Below are 13,786 nucleotides of genomic sequence, written 5' to 3'. Positions count from 1 at the left end.
CGACGGACTGGGAGGCAACATTCCATAAAAAGTGGGAGTTTATTCAGTAAAAAAAAGTCATTAAAATTAGATAAAAACAATTGGGTTTTGCAAGCGATTTAAAATGAGATAAAGTGTCACTTTGTCTAATAAAAAGTGGGAGCTTATTTCATAAAAAGTGGAAGCGTATTCGCCAAAAAGTGGAAGCGTATTCGCCAAAAAATGGAAGCGTATTCGATAAAAATTGGAAGCGTATTCCATAAAAAGTGGAAGCGTATTCCATAAAAAGTGTATGTTTATTCCATAAAAATGAAGTCTCCAAAGGAAAGAGCGTTCACTCCGTCGTGATTTAAGGTATATATATTTGTCTAGATGGACATTTAAGTTGTAAAATATCACATAAATAAGATGGGGTAACACTATTATGGTGATAACAGATAATGATTTATTTACATATCAGTAACATAAAAATAAAACAGCTACATAAATTAAACAGGAACATAAATTAAACAGGTGCTAAACTACATCTGGGCCCGATTCCTAGAAAATTCTTAAGCACGTTCTTGTGCTTAGATTTAAGTAGACTTTGCATTTAAGTAAACTTGCCTTATTTTGTGTTCCCAGAAAATTCTTAAGAACGTTCTTGTGCTTAGATTTTAAACTTCATTGTAAGCACGAGAACGTTATTATGCGTTCCAAGAAAAAACTTAAGCACAACTTCGTTCTTAAACATAGTCAATCTAAGCACAAGTCCCAAGCAAGGTATACGGCTTGCTTACCAACCTTAAATCTGGTTGTGCTTCAAAAAGATGGCTGACCGTAGAGTTATTCGACGGTATTTCCGACACCTTTTGATACCAAAGAGACAATTACAAGACAGAGAAAATCCTTCTCCAGAAGAAATTTCAAATTAAGAATGCTATAGAAAAATACGCTTCTAGGCCTACCCTGAAACCATTTTATTTATTTGCCAATTAGTAAACAATAGGCTACAAACACACAGGCTAGTTTAACATCGCAGGCACGGCGCTCTCACAATTATTCAGTTAGTTTGTATGTGTCTGCGGTTTATTTTTATCTTGTGGCACATTTTATATGTGAATAGGGAACATGTCAAATGCCAATCTGTTTCACAGAGAATTACGAGTCTCGTATAATATCTCTGTCATAGATGACTGCCTTAACACGTGCTGTCACAGCACGCGGTGTGAATCATTGGCTGAATGGCGCGTGCATTGTTTACATAAGACATAACTGCTTCGGAGAGAATGCTGCATTTTAGTCATTTTAATACCCATTTACACTAAATCGGAAATAATTTTTAACTACAAATACGTCAAACGCCTTTATTTATCTTTCCAATATATACAAAAATGTTTTAGAATTTAATTTGTCGCAGGAAAAAAGTTAATATTTCTAGCTCATTAAGCCGCATCAATGTCATCCTTATCAGTGATTGTCGCGGCTAAGCAAATATTCACTGCGGATCAGCGTGGTCAAATGCATCGAAATGAACCATATATATATATATATATATATATATATATATATATATATATGACGTCAATGAAGCAGACGACAAATTTAAAACATAATTCGCATACCAAAGTTGTTTTTATGACGTTAAAGAGCATCGTAGTCTCAGTTTATGGTCAACTTTGCCAGTCACAATGTGCTTAGACTTATACTCGACTTGTGCTTTCGTAAGAATGGTCTTGAGAATTTTCTAGGGACGGCATTTTTATAAGTTTCTTACGTAAGAAAAAGTGAAGCATGACTTTGTGCTTACTTTAAGAATTTTCTAGCAACCGGGCCCAGGAACATAAACAATAATATCAACACAGTACATGAATAGTTTAAGATAAAAACCATTCCGGCTCTCTGTCATGGCAGCGGCTGAACTCGGGTGAGTCCATGCACCGGTCTCCGCTCTCCCCTGCTCCTATCCGCTCGTCTCTCTCTCCTCTGTCTAATTGTCAGCAAACTTATGGTTATATAACTTACAACTGGTTCTACGCACACCAGATCATGACTATATATGGAGTTTACAAGTTACCTTAATTTCGCTGACTGGTAAAGATGTATACAGGTCATATCTAAATTGTCCATACATGTGGAATTGATTCATTATTTAATTACGTTCTTATAGATGAATAACAATATCTTATAGTATCAAAACGAGCTGGGTGTCAATAAGTTCTATGATGCACCTAAATAATTGTTATAGAGCACTTGGTCACAGTGGTGCAAAATTATTCGAAGCAACAATCATGGATCGCTGACATGGAAATCACCGAATAATGAATAGGAGCATTGTCCTGGTGTAACAGTACGTCTTTGGTGAGCATTCCCAGTCGCTTAGGTTTGATAGCTTCAAGCAACTGTCTCAGTAGATCGGCATGACATCTTCCATTGATAGTCTTACCTTTTTTAAGATAGTCAATCAGCAGAATACCAGCTTCTCTTTATATCCAAAATACAAAAATATCCACAACTCTCACTTTAATTTTGGCTACTTAAAAATACTGGAAACCACAGCAAATCAAGTTACTTAATAGAAAAAAATGTGCGACTTATTTCTAAGCTATTGCCTCTGAACATTTGATCTTTTTATTAAGAAGACAACAAAATGTCACAGAAAGAACACAGCCAAGATGCTACATGTATGTCTGTATCTAGATTATTTCGAGGATATGGCAATCGTTTGAAGGCCCACAGTGACGATGGTAAGCTACAGTTGTTGACTGTAATTGGAACAATTTTTGACAAACGTTTCTTATTCTGTATTGCCTCCAGTGCTGAACCTACAAGGTACTCACGGTAGTCGGTCTCCTTCTCTTGCTCAGCTATGATAAAAATAACAGCTTCACTATTAGAGATGATTTCAATCTGTCCAAGTTTTCTAAGATGATTTATTGGAACGTTGTCGTCATTTTTGGTTATCTTCAGCCCAGAAAGTTTTTGCAGCCAACCAAAGATCTGACCCCCAACAGTCTCTTCGTCGTAAATGACTACTATATCGTCATCGTCTCCGTCATATTCTTTCAAACGACGATAAATGTCGAAAACTGATTTAATCACATTGGTATTTTCATTGTTGATAGCCGATTTAATTATCTCCAGCAACACTTCCAGGATGAAAGCTTTACTTTCAAATCCTTCTCGACTATTGACTAAAATCAGAATCAAATCCAGAACATCACTAAAGTTTCCAAGTTTTACATTATTTTTTATTATACCTTTAGTTATATCCAAATCTTTAGCATCATTGGAACGTTCAAGTTTGACTTTCAGTTCTTTATACAGCCCTAATGATTCGCCATATTCTCGTACACAGTAGTGTAGATCAGCTACTTCTTTAACCTTCTTAGTTCTCGACCGTCCTTCTTCCCCCAAAATAAGTTGTCTAATTGACTTCAGGGAGTGTAGATGTTGATTTGGGTTATGGAATATTGGCGTAGCCTTCTGACACAATCCCCAGCATCGTATGGCCCGTTTAAACATTTCGAAAGCATCCTTTTCATGGTCATTTCGCTTGCTATCCGATTCTTGACTCATGTGAACCAAACATATACCGGATTGTTCAAATCCTCTATACCGACTTAAAGGAGAATTGCAATCGAATGTTTTTCTGAACGCTTCTCGGGCTTTTTCATATTGGGGCGGAGTCATTTGCAAATACGTTAGGCCCATATCGTATGCGGCGTTCCTATTACGACCTTGACTAATATCATAAGATTTTTGAAACATTGTGAGGCATTCCTCTAACTGATACTTGCTATTTTTATCATAAATGGCCACTTGATCATGTCCCGGAGATTTGAGTATTCTACTAAATAATCCCATTGACGATCCATATTCTAGGATAGGTGAACTATGGGCCCGCAAATACCTAATTTGTGTGTCACAAGCTACGGATAGTTTTGTGGAAGGTACAAACGGCTTGGCATCTGGCGACAGTGAACTGACTATGCCCGGATATTTTTCCTTGAAATCCATTTGCATTGATTTAGCCTTCGTTAAAGTCTTGTTTTCATGATCCACGTCAAAGTCCTTGTCTCGATTTGCAGTATCCGCAGCTTTATTTGCGTCACTCAAGTCTTTTCCTTGGTTCGATTTAACTTCCGTAACTTTGTTTATAGTATCATCGCTATAATTAAAAATGACTTCTTTAATTACAGTAACTTCAATATCTTGAACATCCTTTTCTTGAAATTTAGTAGTGCTATCAACTATCTCAGTAGTGCTATCAATTGTCTCAGTAGTTATATCACCTGTCTCAGTAGTTATATCAACTGTCTCAGTAGTGCTATCAACTGTCCCAGTAGTGCTATCAACTGTCTCAGTATTAAATGGGGTATCAACTGTCTTAGTAGTGCTATCAACTGTCTCAGTAGTGCTATCAACTGTCTCAGTGGTGCTATCAACTGTCTCAGTAGTGTTATCAACTGTCTCAGTAGTGCTATCAACTGTCTCAGTAGTGCTATCAACTGTCTCAGTATTAAATGGGGTAATTAAAGAGGAGGAACTTTTGATATCTTTGTATTCGTTTTCGTCCCCTTTACACAAAGCATCTGCAGGAAAGATATATGCACCTTTTTCAGGGACTTGGTTATTTGCTCGGTACTTACTCTCTGGATATTTATGATGCGGTGTTGAACCTAAACGAATTTCCTGTGAGTAAGGATGTTCAAAAATATCGGTCATTTCTGAATCTTCTTCAATATCACATTTGGTATCGATAACACATTTTACTGTTAAGGACTCTTTGTGTGATTCATCAACAGCTGTTGGCCCAGCATATGTTTGTAGATTCAATACATCTGATTGTGTTCTATCCACTGTTGGTTGTATGTCTGTGGATACGTGTGTCACATTGCTTGGTCCCGAGTTGTCCAATACTTGATGATATGAAATAATATCCTGTGCTTTCTTTGGTTCCAGTGATAGACTAGCTAACTCAGGACAAATCTCCATTATCGGGTGGGAATTAAGTTTGTCATCCTTATACACTGTGGATTTCATGTTTTTGCTTTCCGGTATCGGATTGTCTGACGTGTTTACCAGTACCGGTTTTGACGAACCTTTGTCGTTTTCATCTTCCAAAGTAAACCCTCCTCTCTTAGGCATTGACTGCCTATCTGACATGGATTCTTTTGCTAAGCTACCAAAGGGAAGAATTTTCAAATGTGGGTCTGATTTTGACCCATCTTTGAGCCCAGGATTGTGTTGAGGGCTAGTTTCATTAGAGGTTGACATACATGAAAATAGCCTTATGGGTTTAACAGATTTATTTCTTTGGGTTTGGCGTGGTGGTGGTCGTGAAATTGGTGAAGTAGGTAACATGAACTGAGGAACACACGTGCTATTATAGTTAGTTCTGTTATATTCCACAAGGGAGTTTGTGCGAGACCATGACTTCCATGACCCTCGACCAGTTCCTCGACCCCTCCCTCGGCTATTATTTTTTTCCCGCTTCTGTCGTGCTTTCAATTTCCCCTTTAAAAGCAAACCTAACTGATGTAGAGCTAGCGATGTTTCACGTATATGAACAGATTTACGTAAATATTCTTCTGCTTCGCGAAATTTGTATATGTGTCTCATAAGTCTGCCAGCTTTGGCCAGTATAACATGGTCATTTGGTGCTTTGTTCACTCCTTCTTTTATTAAACTTTCAACTAACTGTTTATCAATGTGTGTACGCGAATCAACGAAATTCGAACATAAATTCGCCCGTTCAATGCAGGCCCTAGCAATATAAACATCGTTTCTACAATTGTCTATTATATCAATCAAAAGGTCATCAGCTCTTTTAGACGTTTTGTCAGGAATTATATCAGGATGGAGTGTTCTAAGATCCAAATGATTACATCGTCTTAATGTTAAAGCCAAACCAAATTTCCATATAAAAACAAAGTCCTTATGTTGAGTTGATTGTCTTTTGCAGATTACATCTTCAAAATAATCTACAGCTTTGGTGTAATACTTTGCGTCGATTCGTGAGTATCCATACGCCATTTCAGCGAAAGCTTCATCAATAAGGAAAGTATCCCCACTGTCTTTTAGTGTCTCTAACTGTCCCATTATATTATCACTTTCGGCAAACATTCCATTTTTATATTGAATCAAAGCCATCATTGCACTGGCATTGACGTTTGTGTTTCTAGAGCTTTTCAGAACTTCTCCAATTAACCTGTCAGCCGTTTCACAATCACCCAATTCATAATAAACGCACGCCTTCAGGTTTTTATCCCTATGTATTTCCATATCTGACTGGCATGTATGAGCCTCTTCCTCTTCTGCTTCTAATTTTTGTTTTACGTTTTTCCACGTGTTGCGACTGACCTTCTGCAGTTCAAGTTGAAAATAATTTGGAAAGGGTTCAAGTCTTTTTTTCAGATCTTCAAATTCTTGATCATCTTCCATGATTTCACTTTCTGAAATATAGAATAGAACAGTTTGTCAAATCTACAACAGAATCTGTTATAACTTATAGAGAATAACATAAATCGCACATGAAACCAAGCTAGGCCAGTGAAACGCCCACAAGGAGCAAAGTCATTCATATTTGGTTTATAATTATTGCCAACTAATAAAATGGGGTTTAACGTCTTACTGTTACGCTCCTATACTGGGCTAATGAAGACGAGCATTGTCAACAAACCCACGTAGTGATTGTTTAAAACAAAATGTATGGGTTTTAAAGTCAGAAATACGAAACCCCTTCGAAATCGACAATCTGAAAATTCACTGTGCCCTGATGAGCAATCTTGTCATATGATTTCATAATTTAAAAAAGTCGCAAATCGTGTGTCCAGTAACGCCATCACAAACATTAAAAATCAAAATATGATCGGAAAAATAACTCCATAATACACATTCCAAATTTACGAACTAAAATTTTAAATTAGATTGGGTTTTCTTATACGAAAATAAACAGTGCTATTTTAAAAGACATTTGAAAGTTTAAATGATATATTGGATATTCGAGCTGTATTTAAAAAATTAAACCCTGTTAGAAATGTTGTTGCCTCCAGGCGCTCGACTAATCATTTATTTTACATTTAGATGTTTTCGCGTAGCCACGTGCAATATAGCACATATTACATATAATAATATAGAATAAGATTCAAAACTTTAATAAGCGCAATAAAAACACCCCTGAAGATTAGCCCATGCTATATAAACTTAGATGCCCTACACTTGTGCGTTGTGTAATAGAGCGCAATATATACTATTCAAAAAAAGTAGGGGATATTTGATTTTGGGGGCATAATACTAAAATATGCAAATGACTACGAAAAAAGTCACTATAGAACCTAACAGAAGAAACATTTCCAGTTACATGTGACGCCCAAACGCACCAATAGCTACCGCATGGAATGCAGGTGATGCTTGGGATCATCATGGGGGTCCAACCCAAGATTTGCACGACTCTGACTTTGAATGTTACAGTCATTGTGGCATTGAATTCCAGGGTGGAAACATCAGTTTAATTGTTTTAGGGACCAGAAAACAAATTTTGATATGCGTCGGCTTACCCAAAATGAAAGGTTACGTGCCCTTGGCATGCTACAGATCGGCACAACACAGGCGGTTGTGGCGCGGACGATGAATGTTTCTCAGTCTGTCATAAGCAGGCTATGGTCCAGATACCGTGATACACAATCTGTACAGGACAGACCACGCTCAGGTCGACCAAGGGCGACAACTCAAGCCCAGGATCGATTTATCCGTACCTTGGCCTTGAGAAATCGTGTCATCACAGCAAATCAGATCAACGCTCGTCTTCAAACAGACACTGGTGTGAGAGTGAGTGGCCAGACGATTCGGAATCGACTGCATAGGGGTCACCTTCGCGCCCGACGTCCTCGCGTGATCCCTTGTTTGAGAGATCATCACATTCAGGCAAGACGTCGTTGGTGTAGGGATCGTCAACACTGGGATAATCGACGCTGGAGCAATGTGATGTTTTCAGATGAGTCAAGGTTCACTGTTGATTTTTTGGACAGACGTAGGAGGGTGTGGCGTCGTCGAAACGAGCGCTTCCAAGACGTTAACGTCATCAGACATGATCGATTTGGGGGTGGTTCTGTTATGGTGTGGGGAGGCATCACTGTTGCTGGAAGAACGGCTTTACATGTTGTTGCAGGGCGTGTTACAGGCCAGTACTACCGGGACAACATCTTGGCAGTCCATGTTGTGCCGTTCGCACGACGTCATGGCCGCCGTTTCATCTTCCAGGATGACAACGCAAGATGTCACAGGGCCAGGATCGTTACAGGTTACCTCCAACAACAGAACATCACCACATTACCTTGGCCAGCACTGAGTCCCGACCTCTCCCCCATCGAGCATGTCTGGGACATGCTTGGACAGAGGTTACGTCAACGTCAACAATGTCCTGCCAATGTCCAAGAACTTGCTGCTGCGTTGCAACAGGAATGGGACAATCTGGACCAAAATGACCTTAGACGTCTCATTAGGAGTATGCCACGTCGGATCAATGCTTGTTTGGCAAACAGAGGAGGATTTACCCGTTACTGACTTGGTTGTGATGCTGTGGTAACTTTGCTGTTTGACCCCGGGTATCATTTTACCCTTATAATGGTCAGTCTGTGCCTTACTTAGTCTAACGATCATTTGGAATAAATCGATGAATGTGAACTTCATTTCATTTTGTCATTTGTTTCTTCGTCAGTTTCATTAGGTGACTTTAATAACACTTAAAAATCAAATATCCCCTACTTTTTTTGAATAGTATACTTATTAAATAACCTAATACAATAACGATGTATCAGTATAAGCGACTGAAGTGGTATATTGTGGGCTATACATTGTAGGCTATGTTGTGATCTACATGCTAAATACATAAGTTATATAAAGAATTAGGATGGGCTTATTGCTTATGTGGAAGAGACTGTTTTATAAATTCTGACAGGCCCAAGGAGAGGGGGATAGAAGTGCATCGCTCCGGGGTCCATGACCCCCCCCCCCCAAGGAGCTAGATGGGGTGCAATCGGTACTTCGATCGGGTGGGGGCATAAATAAGGGGGGGGGGGCTCCGGCATATAAAATAAACTCTAAGCAGCCCTGATCTCAGTTGTATTAATACCGTGGTTCCAACCTTGTTCGAGACGTTCCCCCATATCAGTTTTGCTCCCCCGTCCTTTACACACACCATCTTCCGATATTCAGATAGAAATAGGCACCGAACGTCGACTGGCCACAATTTTGAAAATGTCCCATAGCATTTCTTGGACGATCACATTCCCCCACCCTCCCTCCTCCGGGTTTAAAGCACGTTTTAATGACTGTGCTTATTACTAGTAAACTTGTAATCGTTCTAAACCCATAAACATGGCATATACACATAAATGTACATGTATAATATATAGCAATCTCTAGACAGGTTCTATTTTAATACGTATCCTAGTGGACCGGATAATTGTAACGATGAAGAGATTGCATTTATGAGTCCGATCCAATGCCAAGCTTCCATTTCCTAAATATTAGCTCATTAAAATGTGGCTTTAAAAATCTTACCAGATCTTATCTAAAATTATCATGGCTTCCATATTTCTAATAATCCTATTTTCGTTTTAGTATATGTATCACGTGTGTTCACGCTTTAAGCGGGAAATTTAAGAACTAGAATGTATACAGTTGGGTTATACATATATACTTAAAGTAGCTAAGTCTCTACCTCAATATCATCCTAAGTCTTCGACATTGAAAACACGAATTATTTGTCAATTTAAATCAAAATTGATGCTGTGATCTTACCGGAAACGATGGGCTTCAGATATCCACGCAATACTTAAGACAAAAAAAAAAGTTTACCATTGGTACACGAATCGGGTACCATAATGCGTTTCAGCACCATTTGTAACAAGGAACTCGAAAAACAAGGCTAGACATATTCCACAAGTCATGTCGAACAGTGACGTTATATTCTTATCTGGAGAGCATGCGCAATAAATACGGGGAAGTCAATAAGTTCATAGAAGTGGGGGGATCACGTGGCTAAGTGGGTAAGACGCTAGCTCGCTAGCCTGGAGGCCGGGTGTTTGATCCCTGCATTGGCCGAGAAAGTTCATCCAGATTTTCCGGCGTGGTTTCCCCTTGTCAGTGATGCAGGATGGAGGGCCTGACAAGGACAGCTGTCTAGTCGTTCGGATGGGACGAATAACCGAGGTCCCGTGTACATATTGGCGTGCACGTAAAAGATCCCTTGGCAGTTGGAATTCGATATAAGAGTAGGCTGTAGCGCCGCTGCCCGGGCAAAATTTCCCTCATAGCACACTGTATGGCGTATGCCCGTCTTCATTAGCCCAGTTTAGGAGCAGAACAGGGGGTCGTTAAACCCCATTTCATTTCATTTCATTTCATTTCATAGAAGTGGATATAAAACAGAAGCCAATGGTTGTGATATTGATTTTATTTTTCAATATAATCTCCCTGAACCTCGATGCACTTTGCCCATTTGTCTGTGAGACTGTCTATGCCAATGCGGTAGAAGTCTTCTGACTGGGCCCTCAGCCACCCCTCATACGTAGCTGCCTTGAGATCATCAGCATTGCCAAATCTTGTACCACACAAGTGTGATTTCAAATTGCAAAAAAGATAGAAGTCGCTTGGGACCAGATCTGGACTGTAGGGGGGTGGGGGTGGGTGGGGGTAGTTAAGTTGTTCAAAGCCACATTGTTGAAATGCAGCCTGTGCAATACGACTTTTGTGCAGTGGAGCATTGTCATGAAGAAGCATAACTCCAGCAGTCAACATGCTCTGCCTCTTATCGGGATCAGCATTGTAGATGTCCAAAAGCTCACGACTGGATTCAACCCTCTGGTGTCGATCTTGTGTATTTAAGATTCGTGGCACCCATCTTGCACACACCTTGGACATGTGCAAGTGCTCATAAATTATGGTGTAAACACTTCCATGAGAAATGTCACCCTCTGAAGATATCTCATCCACCTTTATTCTACGATCAGACATGATTAAGCCCTGGACCCATGCAACCATATCATCTGTAATGGCTTCAACAGGCCTTCCTGGCCGTGGGTCATCGTCCAAGGAGCTGCGACCCTGCTTACACTCAGCTGACCATTTTGCAGCAGTAGAATATTGGGGGGGGGGGGGGGGCTTCCTTCCCATACACATTGGTCATACGTTTATGTATTTCGGTCTCATTCACCCCTTCCTTCGTGAGAAACTTGATAACCGCACGATGCTCAGTTTTAGAACTTTCCATGATTACAGGAGGGTACCTGTGTTCAACAGGTTGTAAATCTCAAATAAATGATCGGGAAGGGTTGTTTATGTCTGTTAACTGTTAATTAACTTGTCAAGACCATAATCAACTCTCGCTGCCACCAAATGGCTCCGATTTAGGTAGATTTAAATACGATTTGCAATGAAATGAAATGAAATGTTCTGCTCCGACTGGGCAAATGGAGACAGGCATACGTCATAGTGTGCTATGAGGGAAATTTTGCCCGGGCAGTGGCACTATGACCTACTCTTATATTGAATTCCAACTGCCAAGGGATCTTTTACATGCACGCCAATGTATACACAGGACCTCGGTTTTTCGTATCATCCAAATGACCAGACAGCTGTCCTGCACCACTGAACTGACAAGGGGAAACCACGTCAGAAAAATATGATTTGCGGTTGATGATTTAACTTAATAATGAATAATCAAGACTTTGTTTATTATTGTAACAAAGGTGGCAATGAGAATCGAGTCTTTCGCTGTAATTGTATCAGCGATAACTTGGCTCAGAGTGAAATTATTTGACTGAAATTTTCAACATATTCCCTTTTTATTATCTATGTTTTAACTTTTATAGCGAAAACTGTCAGCTCTTTATCTATGCTTCTAAAAAAATACATTCAACTCACAGAGCTCATTAGCGAGCTACGATAGATGTCACACTAGTGTTTGCCTAATCTACTCTAATGGAATTTTTTCTATTTATTAACATTGGCTCCAATAGGACTGTGCCTCTATTCCCCTAGGGGTTAACACTGATGTCAAAAGTAAGATTTAAAGTGTTTTCTAATTTTCATAAAATGTTGTTCTTTTTTTTCACCTGATATTATTCAAGATTAACAGCTCTTCAATTCTTTAGAAATAATTCAAGAGATTATTTGGGGTCAAAAGTTAGAAAAGGAGTTACACTAGTGCATCCACACTGATCAGCAGTGAATATTCGCTAGACCACTGCAATCACTGAGAGGGATGTCTTGGTGCTTGTTAATTAGCTCGCAATATTAACTTAGTTCCTTCTTCAAATTAAATTCTAGAACATTTTTTTCAAGTATTAGAAAAATAGATAAAGGTGTTTGAAGTATATCTGGTTAAAAAATATTTCCCATTTAGTGTAAATGGGTATATGAAATGAATAAAGGGAACCATATATACAACTCCATGGCTTGGACCAGATTACCATAACGTCAAGAGCCATATAGCCAGTGATCGAGGCTTTGTGATGTTTAATGTCACATGTAGAAGGAATACTTGAACATCTAAAGGTCAGTCATCTTATACTACCTAAGCCTAACCCTAGCTTTTGCAATACCCCTGTGAAACAGATTGTACAAACACAACACAAACTATTTTATTACCTTAATGTATGACGTTTATTACCTTATATATTTACATTACATACAATATAAAGAAAGTATGTAAAATTACACAAATTATTCTTTTGTAATAATTCAATAAATTCAAAGAAACTATAAAGAAATCAAAAGTAATACAGTGGTATTTTCAGGAGGCAGGGGTGAGGTGGGTGTAATGGGTTCCATCCATGGACACGACATTGGGTTCTTACTTACTACTTCTTACTAATCAATTAAATACCGGGCTAGAGAGAGAGACAGAGAGGAGGGGCCAGAATTGTCCTTTCAAATATCAATACAGGTACATGTAATTTAAAAATATTGTCTTAAAACTGTCAACTTTTGAAAATCCTGCATAGGCCTACGCTAAATGTTTGACATTATCCATGCATTCTTCTATTATCGATATTTTCATCTACACACTGTCAAGGTTATGGGCCTACAACATGAGCCTGAACAAACATTATCTGCACTAGTCAACAAGATTATCGTACATTGGCACTAACATAACATAAGCTTGAACAGTGTTTGCACTGGTCGACAAGATTATCGTACATTGACATGAAGGAAAGACATACATACACTTGATTTTATTCACAGCATCTCTCATGTGCAATGTTAATGAGGGGAAATTTTGCAATGATGTGCATTTCCACTGACTGTCAAGGGTTCAAAAGGTGGATACAGCTTTTTTTTTTGTTCCATCCAAACTACTAGGCAACAGTTCCTTGTGGTATGTAGAAACCAGACTTGAAATATTTTGACCCTTTACCCACACCGGATGCAGATAAGGATATTTTAGTGGAGATTCCAGTGCACTAGTTTGAGATATGTAACAACTGCGGAAAAGTCGCCTTAATTGCCCTGCTGCGCTGATTGGCAATTCACTCCATGATAGGTGTGACAGATAAAGCAGTTTGTTAAGAACCCTCTGACTGGTGCTATAAGTGAATTTTTATCGCAATTTCTGTAGTAAAACCGAATAAGCCAATGTAGTCAAGGTAGCCTCTGTGATGTACCCTGTAATAAAATGACACAACCTAGGTCATTTCGGACTTTGCACATGGTACTATTTTATTTCAATAATTTCCTTGCGCAGAGGGGTCTTTAGCTGTGTGAGGAACCTGGAGACCTTGAGAAAATCTATGTGGTTTGGCAGGGAAACCTACTCCTT

At 39.0% G+C, this 13,786-nt stretch overlaps 1 protein-coding gene across 1 annotated transcript; it reads right to left on the bottom strand.

Annotated features, from left to right (window-relative positions):
- Window positions 1–304: 304 nt before the first annotated feature.
- LOC126828253 (uncharacterized) lies at window positions 305–9,562 on the bottom strand. Its single transcript, XM_050557916.2, has 2 exons — window positions 9,526–9,562; window positions 305–6,416 (listed from the first exon to the last, which is right to left on the bottom strand). Exon 2 carries the CDS (start codon window positions 6,403–6,405, stop codon window positions 2,593–2,595), a length of 3,813 nt encoding a protein of 1,270 aa, XP_050413873.2. The 5' UTR covers window positions 6,406–6,416; window positions 9,526–9,562; the 3' UTR covers window positions 305–2,592.
- Between the last annotated feature and the right edge of the window lie 4,224 nt (window positions 9,563–13,786).

Source organism: Patella vulgata, chromosome 7 (genome assembly GCF_932274485.2).
Source record: "Patella vulgata chromosome 7, xgPatVulg1.2, whole genome shotgun sequence".
Classification (NCBI taxonomy): Eukaryota; Metazoa; Mollusca; class Gastropoda; family Patellidae; genus Patella; species Patella vulgata.
Note: the sequence above shows the minus strand (reverse complement) of the source record. Positions and strands in the feature narration are given on the sequence as shown.